Below are 12606 nucleotides of genomic sequence, written 5' to 3'. Positions count from 1 at the left end.
GGCTATAAATAAATCAGGCCCCCAGCCCTTTAAAGGGAACCTGAACTGAGTAAAATGATTTAAAATAAACACATGACGTAGCTGCAAATGAATATTGCATACTTACCTCGCCATCAGTTCCTCTCAGAGACTCACCATTTTCTTCTTACAGTGATCTCATCCAGTTCTGACAACATTTTGTCAGAACTGAAATATACTAGTTGCTGTCTTATATCAGCTTTATATCAGCTGCTGTCAGTTACAACTGAATATGCAAGTTAATGTCAAAATTTGCCTATGGCTCAAGTGAGTGATATTGTAGTTTAACAGCGTACTGACCAGGAAACTGTTATGAGGTAATGGCCATTTTTAAAATGGAGGACAGAGAATTCCATCGATCATAGTGGACAAACAGAACGCAGGAGAGGAGAAAGAGATTGACTACACAGCAGGTAAGTATGACATGTGTATGTGTAATGAATAATGAGGAGGCAGCCGCGGCGAACCACGCTGCCACCGCGGATGCCGCTATCTCACTGTTTGCACCAATCACTACACTCTGTACAATAAAGTGTGACTAAGGTCACGGTCATTCCTTAGTGTTGCTATATTTGTATTATTGGTGATTCTGCAGATCACCATATAATCAGATATAGTATCTGCATTATTTGTTGGTACTGCAGATCACCACATAATCAGAACTTCATACTTGCTAACACCAATCATTACAGTATTTTTATTTTGACTTTTAATTTTCAGTTCAGGTTCTCTTTAAGTGTTTGAAACGTGAGCTGTTGCTTTAACTAGGCAGCGCGATCTGCCGACAGACTTTTCATGTGGCCACCTCTGGATCAGGGGTACTAAGGAGGATGAGAGGAGAAGCCACATTAGTATTCAGAGTCTTCCCCCCTCCCGAGGTAAGTACCCCTAGAAGAACTTTTTTCACTACAGGTACTGTTTAAAGAGAACCCGAGGCGTGTTTAAGAATGTTATCTGCATACAGAGGCTGGATCTGCCTATACAGCCCAGCCTCTGTTGCTATCCCAAACCCCACTAAGGTCCCCCTGCACTCTGCAATCCCTCATAAATCACAGCCGTGATGTGAGGCTGTGTTTACATCTGTAGTGTCAGTCTCAGCTGCTCCCCCGCCTCCTGCATAGCTCCGGTCCCTGCCCCAGTCCCTTCCCTCCAATCAGCAGGGAGGGAAGGGATGCAGGCGGGGACTGGAGTTCTGCAGGAGGCGGGGAGAGCAGCAGACTGACACTATAGAGATAAACACAGCCAGCTCTGACAAGCTGTTTGTCAGCAGCATGGCTGTGATTTATGAGGGATTGCAGAGTGCAGGGGGACCTTAGGGGGGTTTGGGATAGCAACAGAGGCTGGGCTGTATAGGCAGATCCAGCCTCTGTATGCAGATAACATTCTTCAAACCCACCTCGGGTTCTCTTTAAGCCACCAGCAAGCAAGGAAATACTCTATAATACTCTATGTTGACAGTACTTTTGCACCTAGTTTTTTGTACTTTTTCAATTGCAGAGTTACTTTAATCGGAAGATGCAAAATTATCTCCTAGGAGAAAACCATAGGAGAAAAAAATGGATCGGGCCTATTGCCCCATGATCATTCATCCCCATTCATTTTTCAATGAGCCAATGTTGACATATTCCCCTCCCCCATACTGTGTCTCAAAAGACCTGAAAGGCATCAATTCTATTGGTTAAATCCTTAAAGCTATATCTGCCCATGTGGACGTGCACTGTACATCCTCAGTAAAACTGGTAAGAGAGATCTCTCAGCAGTTGGATCATCTTGGTCTGGACATACATGTCTCTCTAGAGACACCTCAACTCTTAATGCCTATCAAATGGCAAAGGATTCTAAGCTCGATTATCCATTCTTGATTTGTTGTGCAGTAGCAAGTAGTGATGAACAGAAATTACGCCTATGCAGGATTACGCATCCTAATTCGCAATTACGCATTTTAATCATAATGCAACATTTTGGGGGAAAGCGTAATTAATTTCGTATGTAATTGTAAGCATTCGTAATTACGCATAATTTTACGCTTAATTTTGTGCCGAATTTGGCGGTGAAAAGCAAAGCCCCTATACATGCTATCATTGTCAAAATTGCTATTTACACTAAGAAGAATAGTGGGTACAAGTTTAAAAGCCATTTTTCTTTGTATTTTTGAAATCGATTTTCTCAAAAATTACAAGGTCTTCTTGAACAATTCTTTTTTTAACTGTCATTTTAACGAAAATGTTAAAAAAAACATTTTTCTATGCATATTTAATCACTTCACCACTGAGGGGTTTTACCCCTTGAGCACCAGAGCAATTTTCACCTTTCAGCGCTCCTTCCATTCATTCGCCTATAACTTTATCATTACTTATCGCATGAAATGAACTATATCTTATTTTTTTTCGCCACCAATTAGGCTTTCTTTAGGTGGGACATTATGCCAAGAATTATTTTATTCTAAATGTGTTTTAATGGGAAAATAGGAAAAAATGTGGGGAAAATAATCATTATTTTTCAGGTTTCGGCCATTATAGTTTTTAAATAATGCATGTTACTGTAATTAAAATCCATGAAATGTATTTGCCCATTTGTCCCGCTTATTACACCATTTAAATTATGTCCCTATCACAATGTTTGGCGCCAATATTTTATTTGGAAATAAAGGTGCATTTTTTTCAGTTTTGCATCCATCCCTAATTACAAGCCCATAGTTTATAAAGTAACAGTGTTATACTCTCTTGATATAAATATTTAAAGAGTTCAGTCCCTAAGGTAACTATTTATGTATTTTTTTATTGTAGTTTTTTTTTTCTTTTTATTACAAAAAAAGAATTGGGGAGTGTGGGAGGTAATGAGTTAATTTATAATGTAAAACTATATATTTATATATGAAAAATGTTTTTGGGTGTAGTTTTACTATTTGGCCACAAGAAGGCCACAGTAATTTTTTGTGCATGCGTCCTGTAAGCGTTTTTTTACGTTTACAGGAAGTGCAATGAGGCTGGGAAACTTTTTTTTCACAATGATCACGCTACTTCTCATAGAAGCAGCCGATCATTGCTGGGGGCTTAGATCAACGAACGGGAATGGTTTTTCCCGTTCATTGATCTCCGGGCGAGCGGGCAGTGGGGGTGCGTGTATCTATGCTCCTGGTGGGGAAAGGATGTTAAAAGGAGCGTAGATACATGCTACTGCGGTGGTAAAGTGGTTAATATCGATTTTCTCAAAACTGCAAGGTCTTTCTGAAATATTTTGTTATAACTTGTACCTACTATTCTCCATAACATTTGTAGCAATTCTGGTAGCAATAGCATGTGTGGGGGATTTGCTATTCACAGCTTAAGTCGGCAAACAATGACGTGTAAATTATGCGTACATTTATGCATAATTATGAATGATTATACAAAATCAATTGAATTAGCAATTTTTAATTATGTATAGGCATAATTGTGAACATTTACGCAAAATTTCACGTAATCGTAATTATCTGATTATGATCATCACTGTGCAGCAGATTGTTCCTCATAAATACAAAAAAATAAATGTATTACTAGTAGTGGCCGGTCTCTTACTAACAGGCGGTGACCTTCTCACACTGCCACCAATCACCTGACAAACTGGACTGCCGCCACCTTCCTTGTGTTTCTGGGCCAATGTCTGGATACACTACTTGCGTAGCAAAAATAATGTTGACTGTTAGAGAGACACTGAAGCGAATTTTTTTTTTATTATATAATGAATTGGTTGTGTAGTACGGATAATTACTAGAACATTAGTAGCAAAGAAAATATCATATTTTTCTTTTCAGTTATATCGTTTTTTATAACAGTACATCATTCTCTAATATTTGCAGTTTACACACTACTCAGCATTCTAAATGATTTTACAGAGCAGGCTAGTGAACCTTTGAACTGTCCTCTGCAGGAAAAAAACAACAATACAGTTAGAGACACTTCAGATAATAAGCTGCAGAAGACAGAGCTCTCTGTGACTTTGAAAGTCGTGGAGCTCAGTGGCTCTTTTGCATAGATAACAACTGGATTTTTTTTTAACTCTTCCTGTACTGGAAACACTATTAGACTTATTTCTCTGCTCCTAATGTTTTATTTCTTAGCTGTACTACACATACAAATCATTATATCATATTTTTTTTTCACTTCAGTGTCTCGTTAAAGGCACGGGACAGAGCATCAAAGTACCTGCTGGCAGAAGACTGCCAGGCAGAGGAGAGTATCTCCTCTGTCCCCCCACAAATAACAACATTTACATGGAGATCTGGTTTAACACTAAACGATCACTTCTAGCTCCAACTTTATCAACCTTATCACATCATCAACACGAGGCCTAATAGAATATGTACCTAAGAAACTCAAACCTTAAAAGGTGGACCACACCATGCAATTTTCAGATCTGTTTCGAGCAAGTGATCAAATCAATGTTCAGATCGGACATCAGTTGGATATCGAAGCTTTCTAGCATACACATGTATGTGATGTTTTTAAAATTCTGCTCATATTTCTGATCATTTTTCGAATTGGATATCGATCGATTATGGATCGAGGGGACCTGCACACGGAACAATACCCAGTATATTGAACAATAATTTCCAGCATGTCCAATCTCATTCTGATCAAGAAAGAGATCAGTTTTCAGCTTAGGATTGGTCGATGACAATCAGTAGGCTGTACATTTTTTTGCCCAATCCGATCATTATCTCAATCGGAAATAGAATATGAATAGAATCATTGAAACAATCATTGCATGGTATGTACCAGCCTTAACACGACATGAGTCCTAGAACAAGTCTAACCTACCCAACCCAAGCCTTAAAGAGGATCTGTAAAAAAGAAAAACATCCCCTGGGGGTACTTACCTCGGGAGGAGGAAGCCTCTGGATTCTAATGAGGTTTCCCTTGTCCTACTCTGTCCCTCGGTTCCAGCACTTGCAGCCCCCAAACACTGAAGAGGCAAAAACATTTACCTACCACGATCCAGCACAGGGGTAGTATCGGCTTTCCGATCGGGCTCAGGCAAAAATAGCGATGCGCACCTGTGTGTGCAGAAGAGCGGACTCGATTGGGCTTGGCTATTATCACCTGAGACTGATCGGAAAGGCGCTACTGCACCTCCGCTGGAGCAGGGCAAGGTAGATATTGCATCCTTGTTGGCTGTGGTTTCGGGGGAGCCGCCGCTGGAACCGATTGGGAGAGGAGGACAGGGGAACCCTCAATAATATCCAGAGGCCCCACCTCCTAAAGCCAGAATCCGGGGGGGGGGGGGGCGGGCGGGGAGTTTGACTCGTTACAGTTCTTAACAACTTGAGTTTTAATAGAACACTCTAACCTAACAACCCAAACGGCAACGCAAGGTTCACCCATCCACATCCAAAAACTAATCTTGCAAAGCCATAGGCACAGTCCAATTACCTGGCTACAGCCTTCAATCATCCTTCTGATATGACCTTAACAAATGTTTCTAACATTCAGAAGCAGTTGTTATGATTGGTGAATCCATCCATCAGTGGATTGCAAGCTTATGCTTGCAAGCAGGATTCAGATCTGTTGAGTTGCTTGCATTTGTCTGGCTGTGTGTGTGGAAAAAATTTTCTCACAACTTCCCTTGCCTCCCCTTGTGCCCTTGACGGCCTTGGGGCCAATCTTTCAAGGGTCATAAAACAAGTGTGGTCATCATGATCCTAACTAACACCCATAACAAGTGCAGCCACAAAACACCTGATCTGCAGTATAGTCCCCTGTATCAGAGGAAGGGAAGGTCAGTAGTTAGGGGCAGGATTTTCAAGGAGGGGATTCCTGAAAGGTCTCCCTCAGCCACGCACAATACAGTATATTAATATGGTAGGACATCTTGCTGGGTACACATAATGCAATTTCCCGTCTGACTGACAGGATCTGACAATTATTTCCTAAATGTCCGACAGGACCAGTTTGGATACAGATAATAATGAGGACAGCCGACATTTCTAATGAAGGGAAAATTGAAGCATTCACACAGCAGGGCACAGGGCTGTGCTCATAGCTGACTATGTTAAGTTCCCCAGAGCTGCTCTGTGCCCTGTACACACGCTGCTGCTCTATGCTCTGTACACACACTGCTGCTCCATGCTCTGTACACACGCTGCTGCTCCATGCTCTGTACACACATGCTGCTGCTCCATGCTCTGTACACACACTGCTGCTCCATGCTCTGTACACACGCTGCTGCTCCATGCTCTGTACACACACGCTGCTGCTCCATGCTCTGTACACACACGCTGCTGCTCCATGCTCTGTACACACGCTGCTGCTCCATGCTCTGTACACACACGCTGCTGCTCCATGCTCTGTACACACGCTGCTGCTCCATGCTCTGTACACATACTGCTGCTCCATGCTCTGTACACACACTGCTGCTCCATGCTCTGTACACACATTGCTTCTCCATGCTCTGTACACACGCTGCTGCTCCATGCTCTGTACACACGCTGCTGCTCCATGCTCTGTACACATACTGCTGCTCCATGCTCTGTACACACGCTGCTGCTCCATGCTCTGTACACACATTGCTTCTCCATGCTCTGTACACACACTGCTGCTCCATGCTCTGTACACACTCTGCTGCTCCATGCTCTGTACACACGCTGCTGCTCCATGCTCTGTACACGCTGCTGCTCCATGCTCTGTACACACCCTTCTGCTCCATACTCTATACACACTGCTGCTCCATGCTCTGTACACACACTGCTGCTCCATGCTCTGTACACACGCTGCTGCTCCATGCTCTGTACACACGCTGCTGCTCCATGCTCTGTACACACGCTGCTGCTCCATGCTCTGTACACACGCTGCTGCTCCATGCTCTGTACACACGCTGCTGCTCCATGCTCTGTACACGCTGCTGCTCCATGCTCTGTACACACGCTGCTGCTCCATGCTCTGTACACACGCGGCTGCTCCATGCTCTGTACACACACTGCTGCTCCATGCCCTGTACACACACTGCTGCTCCATGCTCTGTACACATGCTGCTGCTCCATGCTCTGTACACACGCTGCTGCTCCATGCTCGGTACACACGCTGCTGCTCCATACTCTGTACACACGCTGCTGCTCCATGCTCGGTACACACGCTGCTGCTCCATGCTCTGTACACACGCTGCTGCTCCATGCTCTGTACACACGCTGCTGCTCCATGCTCTGTACACACGCTGCTGCTCCATGCTCTGTACACACCCTGCTGCTCCATGCTCTGTACACATGCTGCTGCTCCATGCTCTGTACACACGCTGCTGCTCCTTGCCCTGTACACACACTGCTGCTCCATGCTCTGTACACACGCTGCTGCTCCATGCTCTGTACACACGCTGCTGCTCCTTGCCCTGTACACACGCTGCTGCTCCTTGCCCTGTACACACACTGCTGCTCCATCCAAAGTCAACTGGGAAAGAAAGGGGGCAGGAAACCTGCAGATATTCTGGTGTCTCAACTTGTGCCTGTCCCCATACACTGCACCGGCCCTGGTCTGAGGGGCAATTCTGGGCAGCTGTAATCACCCCTTCGTTTGCCTATGGGCCCCCCATAGCTCTGGGCCCCTCTGCAATTGCAGGGACTGCTCCCGTCTAGTTGCACCCTTGAAGTGGCCACTCTAACAAGCAACACCTAGTTCTGCTAACAGTCCAGCAACAGGCAGTTTACATGTAAATGATTCTGTATCAGAAAGTTTACCTCTGTCATGCAGCATCCATAGCAGGGCCCAGATCACTGGAAGGATCAGCATTTTGCTCTACTCTGCTGGTGCACAATGATCATTGGGCTTTATACAAGACTTGGAGACAATATCCAGTGTTGGGAGGAGAATCTTATTCATGCTGCCTCTTTGTAGAGCTCCCTGGGGGGATATCCCTGCATAGGTGAAACACGCAGCACAGGAGGCAAGTACATTACTTTGTTGATATCAGTATTTCATATTACGGTCAAAACAACACAACCACCACCCTGCAGGACTTTTGTTAAAGAATAATCCTTTAACTGAAAACAGGAAGGTGCTCTAGATCTAAAACTCACAAACAACATATTGACTTCGCTTTTCTTTGCAGATGCAGTTCAGAACACCCGCCTTCTGTGCTGGCCATAGCTGTATAAGTCAACATTACCTACATATCTACATACATATCTACAGCTCTCTTGTCTTTCAGCACTGGGTCCCAGGTTCAAATCCAAGCTGGGGCACTATCTGTACAGAGTTTGTATGTTCTCCCGTGTCTGTGTGGGTTTCCTCCGGGCACTTTAGTTTCCTCCCACATCTCATAAATATAAGTTTATTGGCTTCCCCCTAAAGACTAGCCATGGACTACAATACATTACACCCTATAGACATATGACTATGGTAGGGAATAGATTGTGAGCCCCTCTGAGGGACAGTTAGTGACAAGACAACATATTCTGTACAGCGCAGCGGAAGATGTCAGCGCTATATAAATACTAAATAATACTAAACAATCTGTGATCTGCTATCAGCACATCAGGTCTGATCAGTGAGATGAAAAGTAAATGCTGAGAGCAGTAATCAGTTCCAGGCCAGATGTGTGGATACTGGTTCACTGATACACTTTTTACTCTTTATACGGTATATGCATTAGAGTTTTGTCTAGAATTTATATTTCAGTGTTAAATAGAGCCAGGAACAGATTTACCATAAGGCACTGTAGGCTCATGCCTACAGGCGCCTGATGATGGAAGGGCGGCTCACTCCCCTCCTCGAGCTCCTCCCTCTCACCTTCCCTATGCAGAGTCCTGATGAGAGTGTAAATAAGAGGTTAATCATCCAGGTCTCAGCGTTCCACTGATGAAATCTCCTTTTAGTCAGGGGCACCTCTACCTACCTAATACTGAGGTTCCTCTAGCTACCTAATACTAGGGGCACCGCTAGCTACTTAATATTGAGGGTACTTCTGACTACCTAATACTATGGGGCACCTGTAGCTACCTATGACGTGTAAGGGAGAAGTGACAGCAGGGACAGCCGGCACACTTGTGGTGCGGTTTGTAGGTCCATGGAGGGTGAAGTCTAAGGTGCCAGGACATCTGTGCCTATAGGCTCCTGTGATGTAAATCCAGGTCTGGCTAAAGCGGTTTCATGCTACTGCGCAGTGTAATGGTCATGTGCTTCGTAGTGCAGTGTGGCCCCGTTCGTGCATCTGGAGGATCTAGAGGCTTCCCTTTTCTCCAGTAAGCATTTTATTTTTGACCTGAGGTCCCCTTTAACCCATTCGTGTTCCGTCGTTTTCACTTGAGCAATGTTCACCTCCCACTCATTAGCTTATAACTTTATCACTACTTATCACCATGAACTGATCTATATCTTGTTTTTTCCCCCACCAATTAGGCTTTTTTTTAGGGGGTACATTTTGCTAAGAGCCACTTTACTGTACATGCATTTTAACAGGAAGAGTAAGAAAAAAGCGGAAAAAATTCATTATTTCTCAGTTTTCAGCCATTATAGTTTTAAAATAATACATGCCTCCATAATTAAAACTCATGTATTGTATTTGCCCATTTGTCCCGATTATTTCACCGTTCAAATTATGTCCCTATCACAATGTATGGCGACAAAATTTTATTTGGAAAGAAAGGTGCATTTTTTCCGTTTTGCATCTATCACTATTTACAAGTTTAAAAGAAAAAAAATATAGAAATATTTAATCTTTACATTGATATTTAAAAAGTTTAGACCCTTAGGTAAATATTTACATGTTTTTTTTATTGTAATGTTTTTTTTTTTATATGAAACATTTTATTTGGGTATTTTTGGGAGGGTGGGATGTAAACAGTAGTTTTATAATGTAAATGTGTGTTGCGTTTTATTTTTTTTACTTTTAGTTTTAGTTTTACTTTTTAGCCACAAGATGGCGGCCATTTGTTTGTTTACATGACGTCACTCTAAGCGTAACATACGCTGTGAGAGACGCATGTGGGACGCAACAGCCAGAAAAAGCGAAGCTTCCAAGAGAAGCTGTCGCTTTTTCTGCGGGGGAGAGGAATCAGCGATCGGGCACCATGGCCTGATTCACTGATTTCTGGGCTAACGATCCCACGTGCACGCGCTCGATTGGCCGCGGAAGCGCACATGGTTCCTGGACATAGTTTCTACATCCAGGAACCAAAATAGGTTAAAGTGTGGGATGGAAGGTCTCGCTTACCAAGAAAGGTTAGATAAACTGGGTTTATTTAGTCTAGAGAAAAGACGCCTTAGAGGGGATCTAATTAACATGTATAAATACATCAGAGGGCAATATAATATCTTGGCGGATGAGCTTTTTGTCCCTAGGCCAAAGGTCAAAGGACTAGAGGACATGATCTGCGCATGGAGGAAAAACGTTTTAGCCATTTATTTAGGAAAGGGTTCTTTACAGTAAGAGTGATTAAGATGTGGAATGCATTGCCACAGGAAGTCGTTATGGCAAATCCAATACCTGCATTTAAAGGGGGCTTAGATGCTTTCCTTGCGTTGAAAGACATCCATGGCTACAATTACTAGGTAATGCCTAATGATGTTGATCCAGGGATTTTATCTGATTGCCATCTGGAGTCAGGAGGGAATTTTTCCCTTTTGGGACTAATTGGACCATGCCTTGTAAGGGTTTTTTCGCCTTCCTCTGGATCAACAGGGATATGTTAGGGAGCAGGCTGGTGGTGTACTTTGTACTGGTTGAACTCGATGGACGTATGTCTTTTTTCAACCAAAATAACTATGTAACTATGTAACTATGTGTTACTGTCGGGCATAAAATAAAAAATCAAGTCTTTATTTTTATCTGGTAAACAAGTAATAGGGATGCTAACAAGGCAATCCAAAAGTTAAAATCACTATTACTTTTCTTGTTGATAAATGGTCATTCCCCAGTTTACCTGACTCTTATTTGGTACACACAAAATTTGGTACAGAAAAAAAAAGTTGCAGGGCATGCTGGGTTGTCCTTTTTTGCTTCTCTACTTTCCCCTTAGACTTAACTAATGCAGCCTGATTAGCTGAAGCCTCTTTCCCTCCTGTTTTCCCCTCCCACACCTCTGTTCCCTTCATTGATTGGCCAATATTTCTCATGTTGAGACAATTTCTATAGTGAAGGGCGGGAAAATCAGGCAGAGGAGAGTAGGGCAGGAAATGACATCAGGATTGGCTTCAAAATTGCCACACTTAAAATGGGAAATGCTAAGAAGAATTTTCTCTCTTTTTTTTTACTGTAGAAAAATCACTAAAATCAAATGTGGACAGTGCAATACATATGTTATGTAAGTAGAGCAAGTATTTATCTACTTATACATGTGGTTTTTTTTTCAGAGATAGTATGGCTAACAGCTCCTCCTTCAAGCGTCCCTGAACTGAACATGCAACATGATTAAATAAACATTGGTACATGTACTGCCAAGACTACTGGGAGCTTGCCTCTCTGCACTTTCTATTTATTTTCCACTGCAAGAATTAAATACTGATGTGATCTATGCAAATGAGGCAAAAGTAAAATACAGCCCTGGCTCCCAGAAAAGTAAACATGAGAAAAAACACTTTAATCTTTCTGCACAAACACTCCTGATAAGGACATAGTGCCGAAAACTTTAAATGATAATTCTTTTGATGTGAGAGCTGAATGAACCACTGAAAACTTTAAATGATAATTAAATAATAATACATTTTTTTTTAATTTGAGAGCTGAATGAACCAGTTTCTACCTCACTGCCATGGCTGCTGTTTACAGTTCACATTAGCAATGCAGCTCTTAAAGGGAACCAGAGACGCCAGATACAAGATTTTATACATACCTGGGGCTTCCTCCAGCCCCATACGCATGGATCGCTCCCACGCCGCCGTCCTCCGCTTCCTGTATCAGCCAATTCCGGGTCCCATAGTTTCGGCCAGTCGGCCAGTCGGCGTCAGCACGCGGCCAATCGGCCGCATCACAGGGGCTCCCAGCATACCATTACGCGTGTGGCTGACTACTGCGCAGCCGCACGCGTAAGGGTATGCCGGGAGCCCCTGTGATGCGGACAATTGGCCGCGTCCGCCGGAAGTGACGGGACCCGGTACCGGCGGATCCAGGAAGCGGAGGATGGCGGTGTGGGAGCGATCCAGGCCTATGGGGCTGGAAGAAGCCCCAGGTATGTATGAAATCTTTTTTTATTTTTGTAGGTCCGGCATCTCTGGTTCCCTTTAAATTGAAAATAAGAAAGTGAGACTGTAGGAAGGTTATTTTCACCATTACACATACAGTTAATTATCTCATAAGTTTATTTTCAGTACAGGTTTGCTTTAAAAACCAACTGCCTTTTGCACAGGAAAAAGTACAGCCAAAGAGCAAAACCTTGTGCAAAACAGAAACACACCTCATTTCATCTCTGGATACCCGACCCTGAGCAGTATTATCATAGGGGGAAGAATGGATTGTTCTCTTGGTTTCCTGTGTCTTTGTTGAGCTGCTCTTCACAGATCTAATGACGTTAATAGATATTATAATATAGTATTGCTTACTCTAGTTAAAGTAACGCAGAACAAAGGTGGGCAGCCTGAATAGCAAGAAAAACGCATACAAAACAAGTAGAAAGTCACACCGGCC

The 12606-nt window shown here is 43.1% G+C and overlaps 1 protein-coding gene across 1 annotated transcript in view; it reads right to left on the bottom strand.

The window, feature by feature from the left end:
- LOC137536618 (deleted in malignant brain tumors 1 protein) overlaps window positions 1-7792 on the bottom strand; it is a 56025-nt gene extending 48233 nt beyond the window's left edge. The window contains exon 1 of the mRNA XM_068258872.1: window positions 7724-7792. Within this exon, the coding sequence (XP_068114973.1) occupies window positions 7724-7775 (52 nt within the window). The 5' untranslated portion in view covers window positions 7776-7792. The remainder of the gene's footprint in view (window positions 1-7723) is intronic.
- Window positions 7793-12606: the final 4814 nt, after the last annotated feature.

Source organism: Hyperolius riggenbachi, chromosome 10 (genome assembly GCF_040937935.1).
Source record: "Hyperolius riggenbachi isolate aHypRig1 chromosome 10, aHypRig1.pri, whole genome shotgun sequence".
Lineage (NCBI taxonomy): Eukaryota > Metazoa > Chordata > Amphibia > Anura > Hyperoliidae > Hyperolius > Hyperolius riggenbachi.
This window is presented reverse-complemented; position numbering and strand designations above follow the sequence as displayed.